The sequence below is a fragment of the Pinus tabuliformis genome, chromosome X, assembly GCF_031772625.1.
Source record: "Pinus tabuliformis cultivar Carrire ecotype Pingquan chromosome X, CPIR1, whole genome shotgun sequence".
Taxonomy (NCBI): Eukaryota; Viridiplantae; Streptophyta; class Pinopsida; order Pinales; family Pinaceae; genus Pinus; species Pinus tabuliformis.
In genome coordinates, this window is record NC_142308.1 from 606,813,536 (window position 1) to 606,832,837 (window position 19,302).

At 37.0% G+C, this 19,302-nt stretch overlaps 1 protein-coding gene and 1 pseudogene across 2 annotated transcripts in view; one reads left to right on the forward strand and one right to left on the reverse strand.

Annotated features, from left to right (window-relative positions):
• Positions 1–19,302, forward strand: part of LOC149141502 (ubiquitin C-terminal hydrolase 13-like) — a 239,702-nt pseudogene that overhangs the window by 53,022 nt on the left and 167,378 nt on the right. The window lies entirely within an intron of this gene.
• On the reverse strand, positions 18,195–19,199 carry LOC149141503 (uncharacterized). Its single transcript, XM_089449681.1, has 2 exons — positions 18,694–19,199; positions 18,195–18,571 (listed from the first exon to the last, which is right to left on the reverse strand). Exons 1-2 carry the CDS (start codon positions 19,150–19,152, stop codon positions 18,368–18,370), a joined length of 663 nt encoding a protein of 220 aa, XP_089305807.1. The 5' UTR covers positions 19,153–19,199; the 3' UTR covers positions 18,195–18,367.

Below are 19,302 nucleotides of genomic sequence, written 5' to 3' on the forward strand. Positions count from 1 at the left end.
ACTAGTGAAGACTTCTTTAGGAGTCTTATCGTCTAATGCCCGATGAGGAGTTCTGTTTTACACATAAACAACAATATTTTCAACTTCTCCTTACATAAACTTTGGTAGCTTTTGATCATGCAACATGGCTCTGATCGTTTCCATAATGGTTCTGTTCTTCCTTTCAGCTACGACATTTTGTTTTGGATTGTACGACACAGTGGTTTCTTTCTTTATTTCGACGTCTTTGAAAAGATCATTAAAATCATTGGAGGTGAACAATCCCCCATTATGAGATTTGAAAGCTTTGATCAACTTTCCAGTTTGATTTTCAATCAAAGCCATAGAATCTCTGAACATTTCAAAAGCTTCCCCTTACTTTAAAAAAAATAATATCCATGTCTTGTGAGAAAAATCATCAATAAAATATTATGAAATACAAGTAGCCAACAAGAGAATTTACTAGCATAGGTCCACATAAATCAAAATGTATGAGCTGAAATACCTGACTAGTTTTTGATCTGCTTGATGGGAATGTTCTCTTTATATGCTTTCCACTTGCACATCCTAGGCAAACTCCTTCATAATTTATTCTGATCTCAGGCATTCCAGAAACCATCTTCCTTATATGAGGTAAGGCTTTGTAGTGTAGGTGAGTTATTTTTCTATGCGATATCTCACACTGAAGATTGGTATCATGGGCCAATGTATGAATGGGTTTACCATTGACTTTGTAAAACCCTTCACATCTTGATCCAAGAGTGAAGACTTCTCTCATACTTGAGTTCAAAGGTTAGGATAAAACTTTTCCATTAATAAAAAAAACTTTTATTCCGTTATCTTCTAGAGCATATATGGATACAAGATTCTTTTTCAAACCAGGTACATACAAATCTTCTTGCAGAAAAATAGATTTGCCATCATCTAATTGAAATGAAACTGACCCATAACATTTAACTTGGTGAGTAGAATTATCTCCAAAGATAGCATTTAAATTAGTTTCCCTTTCAACTAGATCAGATAGTTTTTTATGTAACCAATGAAATGTTTGGAAGCACTACTATAAACTAGCCAGCTATCAAATGAATCTACGAAAGAAGAATTGGAAAGAGCAGAAACAAGAAAATATTCTGATTGAGTTTTCGGGGAACTATTTCTATACCTTGGATTTCTTGTTTTTTTAGGATGACCTTTTTCTTTGATTTTTAGAAGTGTATTTTCTATAATTAGATTTGTTTTGAATTTAGGTGCTCTTCTTCATTCTCTACAGCCACAAGCAAAGTGAGCATGATTTTGATAGTTAAAGCATCTAACTTTTGACATGTATAGATTTCCTTTAAAGGAATCATTTGATTTGAAAGCAAATTTCTTTGAAAAATGATGAGAGCCTTTATTACCTTTCTTTCTATTGTCATAGGCTGAAAATGCAGTAGGTTCTCCTTCTTCATGATGTGAAATTCTACCTCTAGAGATCATTCTGGCTTACTCTTAAATACACTTTCCCAGGTGCTCATCAAATGTGGGAATAATGTTAATATTGCTAATGGTGGTGATAAAAGTCTCTTGAACAGGAGAAAGGCCTTCAAGGGCAGTCAATGCCATTTATTTGTTGGGTACAACTTCACCAATTGATGACAGTTGATTCCCGATTTTGGTCATTCTTAGGTAGTATGCTTGAATCGTCTCTCCTTTGTTCATCTTGATGTCCTGCAGCTAATTCTTCAAGGCAATAATCTGCTTCAAGTTACTAATTTCAAACATGCCAATTAGTTTGTCATAGATTTCTTTAGATTTTTTCAAACCATAAACATAAGTAATTAGATGATGTTAAGAGAATCAAATATATTTTTTCTAGCTTTGATATCACCCTTTTTATGTTTGGATTTGACAACAACACTTGTATTCTCTGGTGGATCAATTACTGTGTCTTCAACATACTCCAAAACTTCTTGTTCTTTAAGAGTGATATCTAGCCTTGCCTTCTATGGACGAAAGTTTGAAGCATCATTCAACTTCTCCTCTACCTTGAAGTAGGATGAAGTCATCTTGATCATAAAACATTAGCAGCAAGTGGGGTCTCTTTAGGTGATCTTTGGTTTCCTTGAAATTTCTTCATCAAGGCTTTGATATAATGTTAAAAATATGAAAGTTCAATGCAAAAACTTAAAAATTCTTTGCAGAAACTTGAAAGATTTATGCAAAAAACTGAATGTACTTTTGCAGAAAGCTAAATGTACTTTGTAGAAAATTGAATGTATTTTGTAGAAAACTGAATGTTCTATGAGGGACTTGAAAGTATTTTGCAAAAAAGTAAATGTTTTATGTTGTTGCAATTACTTAGAATGCAAATTTCTTTTTCAAAACTTTTAAGTTACAAAGATTTCTTCAAAACTTTTCTTTTAGATTTGTTCAATTGTTCAACAGAGTACAAAGAGAGAGAGATAGAGAATGAGAATGGATAAAGTCACCAATGTCTGATCAACTTGCAGCTGAAGTGCTCTTGCTCTTTGCATGAAGATCTCCTCCTTTTCTTGATCAGATCTTGTTCTTCAAACTTGTTCTAGCTCTTCCCTTGCTCTTGTTCTTCACTTGCTTTTGCACGTCTTTTTCACACACTCAACACTTGCTCTTCTTCTTCACAATGAACATGCCACTCTCAACTCTCACTTGCTCTTTTTTAAATAGATGAGAAAGAAGAGGAGTTACAAAATGAATTCATGTCTTGAGCCAACAATAGGAGAATCGAATTCCATGAAGGAGTTACTTGAGGATAAATGTAACTTATCCCAAGAATAGAGAGAGAGGTACACTTGTCTTGAGGAGTTACAATTCAAATTAGGGACAGAGAGTGTTACACTTATACAGGAGAGAATATTTAGTGTGTTACAAATCAAATTGAGTGAGGGAGTTACAAGTGCATTTAATGAGGAGGAGTTACACTTTTGCCATACATCGAATTAGCGAAGGAGAGTTACATTCTCTTAACTGTGGGGATACTATTTTATTCCAAGAGAGAGGTTTGATTTTCCAAGTAAGAGATTTTCGATTTAATTGACTAATCCCATGAGACTATTGAGAATTCGTTTTTTATTAATCCATTGAAGGTGAATTACTTTAGACTTTTTTATAAATAATAGTATCATAATAATAATATTACTAGTAAGGATAAAATATTAATTCTTGGCTTGTATAATTATGATTGATTTGATTTTAAAGTGGATTCCATATGTCGAGATCATCTTTGATCATTTAGACATGACTTTCTATTTTTTGAAGGTCACTTCCAAATTGAGATGTGACTTACTATTTTTGGAAAGTCATATTAGAATTATCAGAAATGAAATTTTATTATAATTAGTTCAAATATAATCGAAAGCTATGATCTCTTCTAGGAGAAATTCATCCTTGAGTTGCCAAATTTTAACACTCCCTTTCAGCTAAGGAGGAATTTCTTTTTGCATCAAAGATTTCTGCTTCCTTTGATCTCTTTCATTCATCTCAGTTCAACTTTGCTCTGTAACATTTGTAACAATGAAGTCACGATCTAAAGAAGAATCATTCACTTGACACAAATTTGTAAAGGAAAGGATAATCACATGTCACATAGACAAGGATTACACTCAATCAATTTTCATCTAAAAAATTAGGTGATAGAACACATTCATCACATAGACAAGACTCAAACAAGTCACATAGACAAGAATCAAACACAACCAAGTTTCTTTAAACTTCAAGTGGTGGAACACCTACATCTTAGACAAGTCACACAGACAAGGTTCATTACACCTATTGGTCAGATAGGTGGCTCTTCCCATGTCTCAGACTATGGGTTAGATGCATACGGAGCTGTACTCTTGTGGCACAAACTACACAAGCGGTCCCTCAACTTCAAGAGCTTTTTGACATCATTCCCCAATCCTCTGAGCTCTAACAGGGGGGAAAGGCAACTCAGTGTTCTCGATCCACTGTGACCGCTTCTCAGAAGGGTCACGTCCATAAGTCCAATCTGCTCTTTAAAAACCAAGAACTTTCCTTTCGGTAAAGGCTTGGTAAGAATGTTAGCTATCTGATCATCAATAGAGATGTGACGGAGCCTCATTGCTCCTCTCTGCACCATATCCCAGATATAGTGATACTTGTTCTCAATATTCTTGGACTTGCCATGAAACACAAAATTTTCTGCAAGACAAATCCCACTCTTATTGTCACAATACATAACTGTTGTTTCTAGAACTTGCTCAAATAGTTCCCAAAAAGATTTCTCAGCGAAATTGCCTCACAACTAGCCATGCTAACAACAATGTACTCAATTTCAGTTGTACTCAGTGCAACAGACTTCTGCTACCTGCTCATCTAAGAGATCATGGCAGATCCCAAACTAAAGCAACAACCAGAAGTGCTATTTAGATCAGCAGAGTTACCAACCCAATCAACATCAGTATATCCATGAATTCTTACATTTTTAGCAGTGTATTTCAATCCTAGATTGATAGTTCCATACAAGTATTTGAGTACATGTTTTGCAGCAGTCCAGTGGGCATGAAATGGATCAATCATATGTTGACTTAAAATGTTTACAACAAAGCATATGTTAGGCCTAATGTTTACCAAAAACATCAAAGTGCCAATGAATTGTCTATACTCCGTGGGATTTGCTAGATTAGGTCTTGCAAATTTGCCACATAATTTCTTAAAGATCATTTCCATAGGAGTATGCATGGACTTACATTCTACCATAGCAATTCTTTCAAGAAGCTTAACAACATATTTTCCTTGAGAAAGATAAATTTCACCAAGTCTTTGCCAAACTTGTAGACCCAGAAAGTAATGCATCAAACAAAGTTCTTTCATTTCAAATTCAGAAGATAACTCCCTCCTATAATGGAGGATAAGAGGTTCTCCTCCTGTCAAGAATAAATCATCAACATATAATACCAAAATCAAAGGTATACCTGGTACAGTTTTGAAGTAGAGGTTTGGGTCTGCTCTGCTTTTGGTTAAACCAAGCTTCATCAGGTAGCTATCAATGTGAGCATTCCAAGCTCTTGGAGCTTGCTTCATTTCATATAAGGCTTTCTTCTGTTTGCATATAGGAGTTTCCCTGTCATTCTCTTCAAAGCCTTGTGGTTGTTCCTCAGATTCCTCTTCCTTGAGGAAGCCATGTAAGAAAGTCGTTTTCACGTCCATTTGGTGAAAAGTCTATCCCTGGCTAGTAGCTAAGGCAACAACAGATCGAATAGTAGTATATCGAGCTACAAGTGCAAAAAACTCATCGTAATCTATTATCTTTTTTTGAGAGAAACCTCTATCTAATAGAGTAGCCTTATATTTTTCAATGCTACCATCTGCACCATGTTTAACCTTAAACAACCATTTGGAAGTGACAACAGATTTACCTTGAGGTCTAGGAACCACTTCTCAGACATCATTTTAGATGATGGACTCATATTCTTCAGTCATGGCATCTTTCCAGACTTGTTCTTTTGTAGCTTCTGCAAAGGTGAAAGGTTTTGCCTGAATGATGTTGCTCATGGTAGCAACATACCTTAAAACCGACTTGGCTTCTTACTTCCTCTGAACGTTCCTTTTGGGGTAGCATGTTGTTCAACATCTTGCAAGGTATCTCACAACCATAGTGGCATCTTTTTGGTAGGAGGATCATGTGGTGGAGGATTTAGAGGATCCATGGAATCCATAGGGTTATCAACAAGCTCATTCTCAAGTTTCGGTTTAGACTCATGTAAACTCTTTGTCATTAACAACTTGTCTTTCATCTATGGTAGGAGGAGGAGAGTCTCTTGCTTTTCCAAGAGCTGCATCTTCATCAAATGTTATGTCTATGCTAAACTCTATAGTTCTTTGACCAGGCACATAATTTCTATAAGCTTTTGAATTATCACAATAACCAACAAACATACCGTTCTTACCTGAAGCTTCCAGTTTGTTCCTTTTCTCTTTTGGCACATGGAAGTGCATAGGAAAACCAAAAATTCTCAATTGAGTCACCTCAGGTCTTTCACCAGTGAAGACTTCTTCAAAAGTCTTATTGTCTAAGGCTTGATGAGGAGTTCTGTTTTGCACATAAACAACAATAATTGCAGCTTGTCCCCAAATAAACTTTGGTAGCTTCTGATCATGCAGCATGGCCCTGACCACTTCCATAATGGTTTTGTTCTTCCTCTCAGCCACACCATTTTGTTGTGGATTGTACGACCCAATGGTTTCTTTCGTTATTTCGACATCTTTGCAAAGATCATTAAAATCATTGGAGGTGAACTCTTCCCCATTATCAGATCTGAAAGCTTTGATCAACTTTCCAATTTGATTTTTAATCAGAGCCTTGAAATCTCTAAACGTGTCAAATGCTTTCCCTTTCTTTTTAAAAAAGAATATCCATGTCTTGCGAGAAAAGTCATCAACAAAAAACTATAAAATACAAGTAGCCATGAAGAGAAGTAACAAGCATAGGTCCACATAAATCAGAATGTATGCGTTGAAGTACTTGACTAGTTTTTGATCTGCTTGAAGGGAATGGTCCCTTTACATGTTTTCCACTTACACATCCTAGGAAAACTCCTTCATAATCGATTATGATTTGAGACATTCTAGAAACCATCTTCCTTACATGAGGTAAGACATTTTAGTGTAAGTGAGCGAATCTTTTGTGCCATAGTTCGCACTGAAGATGGTATCATGGACCAGTGCATGAGTGGGTTTACCATTGACTTTGTAAATCCCTTCACATCTTGATCTAAGAGTGAATGCTTTTCTCATACTTTAATTCAAAGGTCAGGTTAGAAATTTTCCATTAATTAAAAACAACTTTCATTCCTTTATCTTCTAGAGTAGATATGGATACACGATTCCTTTTCAAACTAGGTACATACAAAATTTCTTGTAGAAAAATAGATTTGCCATCATCTAACTGAAATGAAACTGAACCATAATCTTTAACTTGGTGAATAGAATTATCTCCAAGGATATCATTTAAATTAGTTTTCCTCTCAACTAGATTAGAGAGTGCTTCTTTGTAATGAGTAAAATGTTTGGATGCACCACTATCAATTAGCTAACTATCAAATGAATCTGCAGAAGAAAAACTGGAAAGAGCAGAAACAAGAAAATATTCTGATTGAGTTTTCGCTGCTATTTCTATACTTTGGATTTCTTGTTTTCTTAGGATGACCTTTTCTTTTATTTTCCGAAGTGTCGGTTCTATATTGAAATTTGTTGTTGTTGTTTTTTTATCTAGGTTCTCTTCTTCTTTCTCTATAGTCATGAGCAAAGTGACCATGCTTTTGACATTTAAAGCATCTAACTCGACATGTCTGGATTCCCTTAAAGGAATCATTTGATTTGAAAGCAGATTTCTTTAAAAAATGATGAGAGGCTTTATTAATTTTCTTTCTCTTGTCATAGACTGAAAATGCGGTAGGTTCTCCTTCTTCATGATTCAAAATTCTCTCTTTAGAGATCATTCTGACCTCCTCTTGAATACACTTTCCCATGAGCTCATCAAATGTGGAAATAGTGTTGTTACTGCTAATGGTGGTGTTAAAAGTGTCCCAAACAGGAGAAAGGCTTCCGAGCACAGTCAACACCATTTCTTTGTCGGGTACAACTTCACCAACTGTTGACAATTGATTCCTGATTTTGGTCACTTTAGAAGTATGCTTGAACCGTCTCTCTTTTGTTCATCTTGATGTCCTTCAGTTGATTCTTCAAGGCAATAATCTAGTTCAAGTTACTAATTGCAAACATACTAATTAGTTTGTCATACATTTATTTAGCTTTCTTCAAACCATAAACATAAGTAATGAGATGATCATTAAGAAAATCAAAGATAATTTTTCTAGCTTTGATTTCACCCTTTTTATGTTTGGATTTGACAACAACACTTGTATTCTCTGGTGGATCAACTACTGCATCTTCAACATATTCCAGAACTTCATGTTCTTCAAGCGTGATATGTAGCCTTGCTTTCCATGGACCAAAGTTTGAAGTATCATTCAGCTTCTCCTTTACCTTGAAGTAGGACAAAGTCATCTTGATTATAAAACTTTGGCAGCAAGTGGAGTTTCTTCAGGTGATCTCTGGCCTCTTTGGACTTGTCTTCACCAAGGCTTTGATAGCATGCTAAAAAGATGAAAGTTTTATGCAAAAACTTAAAAATTCTTCATAGAAACTTGAAATATCAATGCAGAAAACTAAATGTACTTTGCAGAAAGATGAATGTACTTTGCTAAAAATTTAATGTTCTATGCTGGGACTTGAAAGTGATTTGTAGAAAACTAAATGTTCTGTGTTGTTACAATTAATTAGAATGCAGATTTCTTCTTCAAAACTTTTCAGATCAACAATTGTAGATAGAACATAAACATAAGGATCATATGAAGACAACCAAGCACACATATGAGACAATGACCACAAAAAAACACCTCAAGGGGGAAAACGAAATAATTCTTCTTTTATTAGATTTATTCAATTGTTTAGCAGAGTACAAAGAGAGAGAGAGAGAGAGAGAATGAAAATGAATAAAGTCACCAATATCTGATCAACTTGTAGCAGAAGTGTTCTTTCTCTTCGCTTGAAGATCTCCTACTTCTCTTGAACAGATCTTGGCTCTCACACTTGTTCCGACTCTTCCCTTGCTCTTGCTATTCACTTTCTTAAATAGATGAGAAATGAGAGGAGTTACAAAATGAATAATGCCTTGAGCCAACAATTGGAGAATCGAATTCCTTGAGGGAGGAGTTACTTCAAGAGAAGTGTAACTCATCCCAAGAATAGATAGAGATGTACACTTGTCTTGAGGAGTTACAATTCAAATTAGGGAGAGAGAGAGTTACACTTAGACATGAGAGAATATTTAGTGAGAGTTACAAATTGAATTGAGTGAGGGAGTTACAAGTGCATTTAATGAGGAGGAGTTACACTTTTTCCATACATCGAATTAGTGAGGGAGAGTTACATTCTCTTAAGTGTGGAGTTACTATTTTATTCCAAGAGAGAGGTTTGATTTTCCAAGTAAGAGATTCTCAATTTAATTGACTTATTCCATGAGACTATTGAGAATTCGTTTTTTATTAATCCATTAAAGGTGAATGACTTTAGACTATTTTATAAATAATAGTATCATAATAATAATAATACTAGTAAGGATAAAATATTAATTCTTGACTTGTATAATCATGATTGATTTGATTTTAAAGTGGATTCCATATGTCGAGATCATCCTTGATTATTTAGACATGTCTTTTTATTGTTGGAAAGTCACTTTCGAATTGAGATGTGACTTACTATTTTTGGAAGGTCATTAGAATTGTCAGAAATGAAATTTTATTATAGATGGTTCAAATATAACTGATATATATATGATTTCTTCTAGGAGAAATTCATCCCTTAGCTGCCATATTTTAACAATCCCTCTCAACTATGGAGGAATCTCTTTCTGCATCAAAGATCTCTGCTTCCTCTAATCTTTTTCATTCATTCCAGTTCAACAATACTCTGTAACATATGTAACAATGAAGTTGCAATCTAAAGAAGAATCATCCACTTGACACAAATTGGAAAGGAAAATATCATCACATGTCACATAGACAAGGATTACTCAACCAATTTTCATCGAAAAAATTAGGTGATAGAACACATGCATCACATAGACAAGACTCAAACAAGTCACACAGACAAGAATTAAACACCACCAAGTTTCTTTAAACATCAAGTGATAGAATACCTGCATCTTAGACAAGTCACACAGACAGGTTTCACTACACCTATTGGGTAGATAGATGGCTCTTCCCATGTCCTAGACTGTGGGTCGAATGCATACTGAGACCGACTCTTGTGGCACACACTACACAAGAGGTCCCTCATCCTCAGGAGCTTTCCGACAAAATTCACTAATCCTGTGAGCTCTGACAGGGGGGAAAGGCAGCTCAATGTTCTCGATCAACTGTGACTGCTTCCTGCAAGGGCTACGTCTATAAGTCCAAGCTGCTCTCTAAAAACCAAGAACTTTGCTTTTGGTAAAGGCTTGGTCAGAATGTCAGCTATCTGATCATTAGTGCAGATGCGATGAAGCCTCACTGCTCCTCTTTGCAGCATATCTGGGATATAGTGATACTTGATCTCAATATGCTTGGACTTGTCATAAAACGCAAAATTTTCTGCAAGACGAATCCCATTTTTATTGTCACAATATATAATTGTTGTGTATGGAACTTGCTGAAATAGTTCCGAAAAAGTATTCTCAACCAAACTGCCTCATAGCTAGCAATGCCAGTAGTAATGTACTCAACTTCAGTTGTACTTAGTGCAATAGACTTCTGCTTTCTGCTCATCCAAGAGATCATGGCAGATCCTAAGCTAAAGAAACACCCAAAAGTGTTCTTTCTATCAATAGAGTTATCAGCCCAATCAACATCAGTGTATCCATGAAGTCCTACATTTTTAGCAGTGTATTTCAATCCTAGATTGATAGTTCGATGCAAATATCTGAGTACATATTTTGCATCAATCCAATGGGCATGAATGCGATCAATCATAGGTTGACTTAAAGTGTTTAAAACAAAACATACGTTAGGCTAGTTTTTACCAAAAACATTGAAGCACCAATGAGTTGTCTATACTCTATGGGATTTACCAGATTAAGTCTTGCAACTTTGCCACACAATTTGTTAAAGTTCATTTCCATAGGAGTATGCATGGACTTACATTCTACCATAGCAAATCTTTCAAGAAGATTAACAACATATTTTCCTTGAGAAAGATAAATTTCACCAGGTCTTTTCCAGACCTGTAGATTCAGAAAGTAATGCATCAAACCAAGGTCTTTTATTTCAAATTTAGAAGCTAACTCCCTCTTACACTAGAGGATAAGAGGTTCTCCTCTTGTCAAGAATAAATCATCAACATACATTACCAAAATCAAAGGTATACCTTAGACAGTCTTGAAGTAGAGGTTTGAGTCTGCACTGCTTTTGGTGAAACCAAGCTTCATCAGGTAATTATCAATTCGAGCATACCAAGCTCTTGGAGCCTACTTCAACCCATATAAGGCTTTCTTTAGTCTGCATACATGAGTTTCCCTATCATGCTCTTCAAAGCCTTGTAGTTTTTCCACAAATACCTCTTCCTTGAGGAAACCATGCAAGGAAGCAATTTTCACATCCATTTGGTGAAAAGTCCATCCCTGGCTAGCAGCGAAGACAACAATAGATCAAATAGTAATATATCGAGTTACAGGTGCAAAAATCTCATCGTAATCTATTCCGTCTCTATGAGAGAAACCTCTAGTTACAAATCTAGCCTTATATTTTTCAATACTACCATCTGCACCATGTTTAATATTAAACAACCATTTGGAAGTGACAATAGATTTACCGTGAGGTCTAGGAACCACTTCCCAGACATCATTCTGGATGATGGACTCGTATTCTTTAGTCATGTCATGTTTGCAGACTTGTTCTTTTGCAGCTTCTTCAAAGGTGCAAAGTTCTACCTAAATGATGTTGCTCAAGCCAGTAACATACCCTCGAAACTGACTTGGCTTCTTACTTTCTTTGAATGTTCCTCTTGGGGCAGCATGTTGTTCAACATCTTGCAAGGTATCTCGTAGCCATAGTGGTATCTTTTTGGTAGGAGGATCATGTGGTGGAGGATCTAGAAGATCCATGGAACCCATGGGATTATTGACAAGCTCATTCTCAGGTTCCAATTCAAACTCAGATGCTGACTCTTTTTGATTAACAACTTCTCTTTCAGTGATGGCAGGAGGAGGAGAGTCTCTTGCTTTTGCAAGAGCTGCATATTCCTCAAATGTTATGTCTCTGTTAAACTCTATTGTTCTTTGACCAGGTACATAAATTCTATAAGCTTTTGAATTATCACAATAACCAACAAACATACCATTCTTACTTGAAGTTTCGAGCTTGTTCCTTTTCTCTTTTGGCATATGGAAGTAGACAGGACAACAAAAGATTCTCAAATGACTTACTTGATACCTTTCACCAGTGAAGACTTCTTTAGGAGTTTTAATGTCTAAGGCTTGATGAGGAGTTCTTTTTTGCACATAAACAACGGTATTTGCAGCTTCTCCCCACAGAAACTTTGGTTGCTTTTGATCTTGCAACATGGCTTTGACCGCTTCCATAATGGTCTTGTTCTTCCTCTCGGCCACACCATTTTGTTGTTGATTGTACGACACAGTGGTTTGTTTATTTATTACGATGCCTTTGCAAAGATCCTTAAAATCATTGTAGGTGAACTCTCCCCCGTTATCAGATCTGAAAGCTTTGATCAACTTTCCAGTTTGATTTTCAATTAGAGCCTTGAAATCTTTGAATATGTCAAATGCTTCCCCTTTCTTTTTCAAAAAGAATATCGATGTTCTGCGAGAAAAATCATAAACACGAATTATGAAATACAAGTAGCCACCAAGAAAAGTAACAAACATAGGTCAACATAAATCAGAATGTATGAGCTGAAGTACTTGACTAGTTTTTGATCTGCTTGAAGGGAATGGTCCCTTTACATGCTTTCCACTTGCACATCCTGGGCAAAATCCTTCATAATCCATTATGATCTTAGACATTCCAAAAACCATCTTCCTTATATGTGTAAGGCTTTGTAGTGTAGGTGAGTGAATCTTCTGTGTCATAGCTGACACTGAAGATCGATATCATGGATCAGTGCATGAATGGGTTTACCATTGACTTTGTAAAGCTCTTCACATCTTGATCTAAGAGTGAAGGCTTCTCTCATATTTGAGTTCAAAGGGTAGGTTAAGACTTTTCCATTAATGAAAACAACTTTTATTGCTTTATCTTCTAGAACAGAAAATAGATTTGCCATGATCTAACTGAAATGAAACAGAACCATAACCTTTAACTTGGTGAGTAGAATTATCTCTAAGGATAACATTTAAATTAGGCTCCTTCTCAACTAGATTAGAAAGTGCTTATTTATAACTAGCACAATGTTTGGAAGCACCACTATCAAATAACAAACTATCAAATGAATCTACAGAAGAAGAATTAGGAAGAGCAGAAACAAGAAAATATTCTGATTGAGTTTCTGTTGCATTATTTCTATACCTTGGATTTCTTGTTTTCTTAGGGTGGTCTTTTCTTTGATTTTCAAGAGTGTTCTTCTATAATCGGATTCGTTTTTGAATGTAGGTGTTTTTCTTCTTTCTCTACAATTATGAGCAAAGTGACCATGCTTTTGATAGTGTTTCTAACTTTTGACATGTCTAGATTCCCTTTGAAGGAATCATTTGATTTGAAAGCAAATTTTTTTGAAAATTGATGAGAGCTTTTATTACCTTTCTTTCTCTTGTCATAGGAACGAAAATGCAGTTGGTTTTTCTTCTTCATGATGTGAAATTCTTCTTTTGGAGATCATTCTGGCCTCCTCTTGAATACACTTTCCCAGGAGCTCATCAAATGTGGGAATGGTGTTAATATTGCTAATGGTGGTGATAAAAGTCTCCCAAGAAGGAGAAAGGCCTTCAAGTGCAGTCAACACCATTTCTTTGTCAGGTACAACTTCACCAACTGTTGACAGTTGATTCCTGATTTTGGTCATTCTCAAGAAGTATGTTTGATCCGTTTCTCCTTTGTTCATCTTGATGTCCTTCAGTTGATTCTTCAAGGCAATAATCTGGTTCAAGTTACTAATTGCAAACATGCCAATTAGTTTGTCATACATTTCTTTAGCTTTCTTCAAACCGGAAACATAAATAATGAGATGATCACTAAGAGAATAAAAGATAATTTTTTTTGCTTTGATTTCATCCTTTTTATGTTTGGATTTGATAACAACGCTTGCATTCTCTGGTGGATCAGCTACTATGTTTTCAATATACTCCAGAACTGTGTGTTCTTCAAGAGTGATATCTAGTCTTGCTTTCCATGGACCAAAGTTTGAAGCATCATTGAACTTTTCTTCTACCTTGAAGTAGGACAAAGTCATCTTGATTATAAAACTTTGGCAGCAAGTGGGGTCTCTTCAGGTAATCTCTGGTCTCCTTGGACTTGACTTCACCAAGGCTTTGATACCATGTTAAAAATCTAAGAGTTCTATGCAGATTTTTTTTTTTTTTTTTTTTGCAGAAACTTGAAAGATCTATGCAGAAAATCAATTGTACTTTGCAACAAACTGAATGTACTTTGCAGGAAACTGAATGTTCTATGTTGGGACTTGAAAGTACTTTGTAGAAAACTAAATGTTTTATGTTGTTTCAATTACTTAGAATGCAGATTTCTTTTTCAAAACTTTTCAGATTAACAATTGTAGATAGAACATAAACATAAGGATCATATGAGGACAACCAAGCACAAAATGAGGCACTGATATTTATGTCCAATGACCAAGGCAAAACCCCTCAAGGGGGACATCCCAAATGATTATTCTTCTATTAGATTTCTTCAATTGTTTAGCAGAGTACAAAGAGAAAGAGAGAGAGAATGAGAATGAATAGTCACCAATGTTTGATCAACTTTCAGCTAAAGTGCTCTTGCTCTTTGCTTGAAGCTTTCCTCATTCTCTTGATCATATCTTGTCCTTCACACTTGTTCCAACTCTTCCCTTTCTCTTTTTCTTCACTTTCTCTCACACTTTGTGAAAAATCGGAAACCTGATTCCTATTGCAATAATTGAAAATAATTCTCCTAATTCTTAACAATTTATTTACTGTTTGCTACAACAAATACTGAATCAATCACACTGCAACCTACACAAATAAACTGTGGAAGAAATAAACACTGAAAGAAATACTAGCACACACACATAGAAATGATAGTTATTTTTGGACCAATGTCCCCGGAAAAACCCAACTCGGGAAAACCAGTGCAGTAGCTGGGGGTTTTATTATTATGCAATAGTGAAATAATTTGAGTACAACTGGATGCCGAAGTTGGCAATCCTACAAAGAAAAACTGGCAAGAAAAATCTAGTGAGGAATTTCCTCACCTCATAGGTAATTTCTTGGCACCACTTCACTTTAGAATTTTGGCCTTTTGAGGCACTACATCAGCGTCTGCGCTGCTTTGCGTAGCTGGCCAGACATATTTCCTTTTGTTGGATTTTGATGAAGTCGTTCTGCCTTTTACTGACTAGAAAGATGGTTCTCTGACACTCTGGACTCCTTCTTGGCCTCTAGAATTGAAAACGTCAATCTTCCTTAGCAAATCGACTTTGCCCCTAGAGGCTACTGCACAACTTTGTGTCAGCCTCTCTGTGGCTCACTTGCCTCTTTGCAAATGCACTCACCGGATCTGGAATCCTTCCTCCAGCTTCGCTATCCTTGCCCCTCTCTCACTGCTTCGATCTCATTGGCTCTCTCTCCGACAACTGACTGCTGCTACTTTGGAAATCGATCTGCTCATGAAATTGAACTCTCCAAGTGTTTTTTCCAAGCCCCATCGACTTCTTCTTATGGTGCTTTGTTGAGACTTCAATGACCAAGATTAGATCTTAATCAATGGATATGATTAACTTGAAGTCGTTTCGTGAGAGTTTCTAGAACATTCGCACCATAACTTAATTAATTCTAATTAATTAGTCATATTCCCTAAGTTTAGACTTAGGAAATATTTAAAAATTGACTAATAATCTAATTAAGTCATTTCTAGGTGGAATTTCCAGAAACGATTTCTGAGTTTTGGAGATCTCATGCATTCTAGTCTCTCCACAAGATTTCAAGGCTACAAAAATTAACACTCCCTCTTAGCGAGGAATGTGTTCTAGAGTTGTTGCCTCCTATAACAACACCCTGTCTCTGCATCATCTCTTATCACATTGCTGATGTCTGGCCGTTGCTGCCCACCAACCACTACACAACTTTTATATGTGCTGCATTTGTGATGCTGCTAGCCTTGTTGAATTGCTGCCAACACTCCATCTGCACTGGAACTCCCTCTTAATTTGTTGCTGCTGCAACTGCAACATCTGCAACTGAAAAGCATCCTAAATACTGAATCAACTATGATCAGTGTGATGCATTTGTCACCTGAGTGTCTGACTGCTGCTAGTACCTACGTTGTCACTGAGGCATCTGCGTTGCTATTGACTCTGGACTGTGCCAAATTCACTGCTACTGACTCTGCACTATGTCCACTGCATAATTGCCAACTCTGCACTGCGCTGCCCAACATCTGACTGCAACTAGACTCTGCATCTGTCACTTTGGCATCTGACTGCATCTACTGTCATTGATCCATCCTGCTACTGAATACTGCGGGCTACTGTAACAAAGTACTGATTCAAGAGGTGGACTTCCTCAAGAATCCTGCCCATCTGTAGCACTCTGGGGCTACAACACCAAGTCACTCCACTTCACTCCTAGAGATATGTTTGCAAACATGGTGAAGTCTTCCTCCATCCTGGAGGACAACCTATCGTTCTTTGCTGATGCTGCCTGCTGGTCTTGCTTCTCCTCCTTGTCGTTCTTCATGAGAGGACACTAGGTGCTGTAGTGACCAAGCTCACCTTTGACAAGTCCTTCTTCTTCTTTCGCTGCTCCCCTTGTCCCTGACTCAGACCCTTTGATGCGACGACCACATTCTCCTCTTCCTAAACCTGCTTCGATCCGCTGCTGCTGCAACTGATGGAGCTCTTCACTAGGTCTTGTCTCAACTCCTCCTGTTGCAAATCAACCCACATCTTGTCCCATCTTGGCAAGGTTTCTCTGCCCAAGATACTTTGGACAAATACCTGCCACTCCTCTGAGACATTGTTGAGTGCTAATCGCACTAGCTCTATGGGTTGAGGTGTTGCCCCAACCGCTGACAGCTGGTCCTGGATCTCCTGAATCCTAGTGAGGAAGGTGTCTATGCGTTCCCTTTTCTACATCTTGGTGTATCTTAGCTTCTCCTCTAAGTACATCTTTCATTGCTCGGAAGTGCCTTGGTACAACGTGGAAAGTGTATCCCACATCTCTTTGGCTGTTCCATGGGCCGCTATGTGTGATACAATGTGATCTTGAACATCTTCATGGATCAACCCCTTTTCCCTCACCATCTCCTTTTTGTACTCCTTTAGCTGATCTACATCTGTGGGGATAGCTACCACTGCATCTATGAATAGTTTTAGGCCATATTCATCCAGAAGGAAGGACATCCTTGCCTTCTAGATGACATAGTTGGAAGCACCGTCCAACCTGTCCTAATCTCGAAGCCCAGCAGTGGCCATCTCAGATAATGTCGAAAATATCCTCTTCCCTTTTGCTCAGCTGCTGCTAGGCTATTCGCACTCCCTTCTGGAGTGAGAAAATCTACTCACAATGACTGCTGATCTGCAAGGGAAATCAAACTTCTTGAGACTAGAATATCCAAGAGGAAAATATTCCCTTAGTGTGTGCTCTTCTTCGTCCCGACACCAATTTTTTTATAGCAAACTGCTACAAAACTTCTGCGTCCATCTAGAGATCTGCTCTGTGAACAATATAGGCTGCTCCCTTTGCCTCTGGAATCCCTCGATCTAGAGAGATCGAATTTTTCTGTCTCTCTCTCAAAAAAATCGATTCTCCTCAAGAAATCGACCTCTTGGCCAAGGTGACTGTGCTGCCTCTGGAGTTTCGATCTATTTCCCCTCAATGAACAGTGAAATTCCCTCTTCCTTTGCTACTGAGCTCTTTGGTTGATCATCTGTGCTGTGATACCATGTGAAAAATCAGAAACCCGATTCCTATTGTAGCAACTGGAATTAATTCTCCTAATTGTTAAATTAATTCTTAACAATTTATTTACTGTTTGCTACAACAAATACTGAACCAATCACATTGCAACCTACACAAATAAACTGCAGAAGAAATAAACACTGGAAGAAATATTAGCACCAATGTTGCACGAAGCGGGAGCGAAGCGGAAGCGCGGAGCGCGGAAGCGTCATTTTCCAAAAATCTAGGGAGCGAAGCGTCCGCGGAAGCGTCTGCTATATATATATATATTTTTATATATTTTTTTGCATTTATACTCAAAACAAACATCCCAAATACCAAATTAATTGTAGAAGACATGAAAACATGCATATTTTTGCATAAATCAAGATAGATATGGCATCCATGATTCCATTGTAGTTACTAGTATGTACAACAATCATCTATATTCTAGCTATTACAAACATACATCAAATTTTTAAGCATATTATAAAACATAAAACATTTAAGCATATTATAAAACATAAAACATGGAGCATATTATGATTTATCTAGCAAGTGAGCAACTGTCAACATTTGTCATGTCCAAAATTCAAATAATAATGTTTACAAAATATGTCACTTGGTCACCGCCAAGCCAAAAAGGTTCAAAATTCAAATTCACAAGTCTACAAGTCTAATGAGTAATCTATGACAAAAAGAAGTAGATTGTGAATATATCTACTAATCTCTCCTCCTTCCACCACGAATAGAACGTGATGGCGGGCCTCCACGTGGTGGCAATGAAGAAGATGGTCCCTGTGTAAGTCGTGGCACTGGAACTGATGAAGAAGAACCCCCTGCCGTTGGTGTTGAACCATGGAACCTAGAAACCAAGGGACCAGATGGGGGTGGGGGTTGTGGCATATCAACACCCGTGTCATCATCCTAGAATCGCTCAAAAAATTCATGCAAAAAAAAAAACACTAGTTAACAAAAAAATTAAAAACATGAATTAGAGAAATGCTTTATAAGGGAAAATTGGAAAATTCATACCACAATGGACATACCTGGATAAGAGAATCCTCTAATTGCTCTAGTCGCAACACTCCATCCTCCAAATTGGGCTCCTCTGGATTCTTGTCCCAAGTCAACAAGTCTTTATTAGACTTTGCATCTTCACAGTAATGGGACAACAATCGCAAGTTGTAATGAACATAAACCAAGCTCTCTGCCCGGTCTAAATTCAACCTGTTCCTTTTAACACTGTGGATGAAAGAATAAGAGCTCCAACACCTCTCTGCAGAAGAAGTGTTTACCACCTGTGATAGCACCCGCAATGCCAAACTCTGTAGAAGTGGAGTAGGCCCTCCATGCATGTTCCACCACTCAAGAGCAGAAAAATGCTCTCGATCTTGAATTGCATGCATGCTCGAAAATGGACCAGTGTTGCTCGTATAGTTGCTCACCTGTCTCCGTACCAATGCAGCCTCCTCCTCATCAGGGATTAATCTACTCAATGCAGCCATATATTTTTCGTGAACCTCTTTATCTTGGTGTGGTTTTCTCCTGACTCCCCCCCAGGTGCTGGTTTTGAAAGCCATGATGGATGATAGTATTTAGGTGTCAAAACATATGCTAATGCATGCAATGGAACATTTAGCATATCCCATCGTTTT